Genomic DNA, 890 nt, shown 5'->3' on the forward strand with positions numbered 1-890 from the left:
TTTTACTTTACAGATGCTTACCTAAGTGTGTGGATCAAAACTATCTGCAGGGATGATTTTGACCGGCTGTTGCAGATTCCTGGCCATCTTTGCACTGATTTTCCCAAGGACTCAGAGTTTCTTGCCAAAACAACAGAGGGTATTACTTGTATCATTTGACGGCTTCAGATGGGATTATATCTATAAATTCCGAACTCCCAATTTCGATGAGGTCATGAAGGATGGTGTTCATGTCGAACAGGTCACAAACGTGTTCATTACCAAAACGTATCCTAACCACTACACAATGGTGACAGGCCTCTACGCGGAGGACCACGGTATAGTCGCCAATGAGATGTACGATCCAGTTTTGAACGAAACTTTCTCCATGAACCACATGACCATGTATAATCCAAAGTTTTGGGAACACGCTTATCCAGTCTGGATCACTAACCAGATTCAGGGACATAGAAGTGGCGCTGCGATGTGGCCGGGAACCGATGTCAAGATACACGGGGCCTTTCCCACACACTACTTGCTTTACAATGAATCCGTTTCATTTCAAGAGCGTGTTGCCAAGCTTATCGAGTGGTTTACGTCCGAAGAGCCTGTAAATCTCGGACTCCTGTACTGGGAGCAGCCAGATGAGATGGGACATATTTTGGGTCCAGATGATCCTGGTATGGAGTTGGTCATTATGGAGATTGACAATCTGCTGAGCCATCTTGTGCGGGAACTGAAGAGAGCAGAATTGTGGGACACTTTGAATGTCATCATCACAAGCGACCACGGAATGGCCCAGTCATCCAGAGACCGGATCATAGAGCTCGACCAGTATGTGGACAGAGACTTGTATATGATGATTGACCATTCGCCTGATGTAGCGATTTTGCCAGCAGAAGGTAGGAAAT

At 46.0% G+C, this 890-nt stretch overlaps 1 protein-coding gene across 1 annotated transcript; it reads left to right on the top strand.

Annotated features, from left to right (window-relative positions):
* Positions 1 to 16: 16 nt before the first annotated feature.
* On the top strand, positions 17 to 881 carry LOC107125337 (ectonucleotide pyrophosphatase/phosphodiesterase family member 5-like; the record flags this gene model as incomplete). Its single annotated transcript, XM_015428776.1, has 1 exon — positions 17 to 881. A coding segment is annotated over exon 1 (829 nt), but the record flags the coding sequence as incomplete, so codon positions are not given.
* Between the last annotated feature and the right edge of the window lie 9 nt (positions 882 to 890).

Source organism: Gekko japonicus, unplaced genomic scaffold (genome assembly GCF_001447785.1).
Source record: "Gekko japonicus isolate JY-2015 unplaced genomic scaffold, Gekko_japonicus_V1.1 scaffold44438, whole genome shotgun sequence".
Lineage (NCBI taxonomy): Eukaryota > Metazoa > Chordata > Lepidosauria > Squamata > Gekkonidae > Gekko > Gekko japonicus.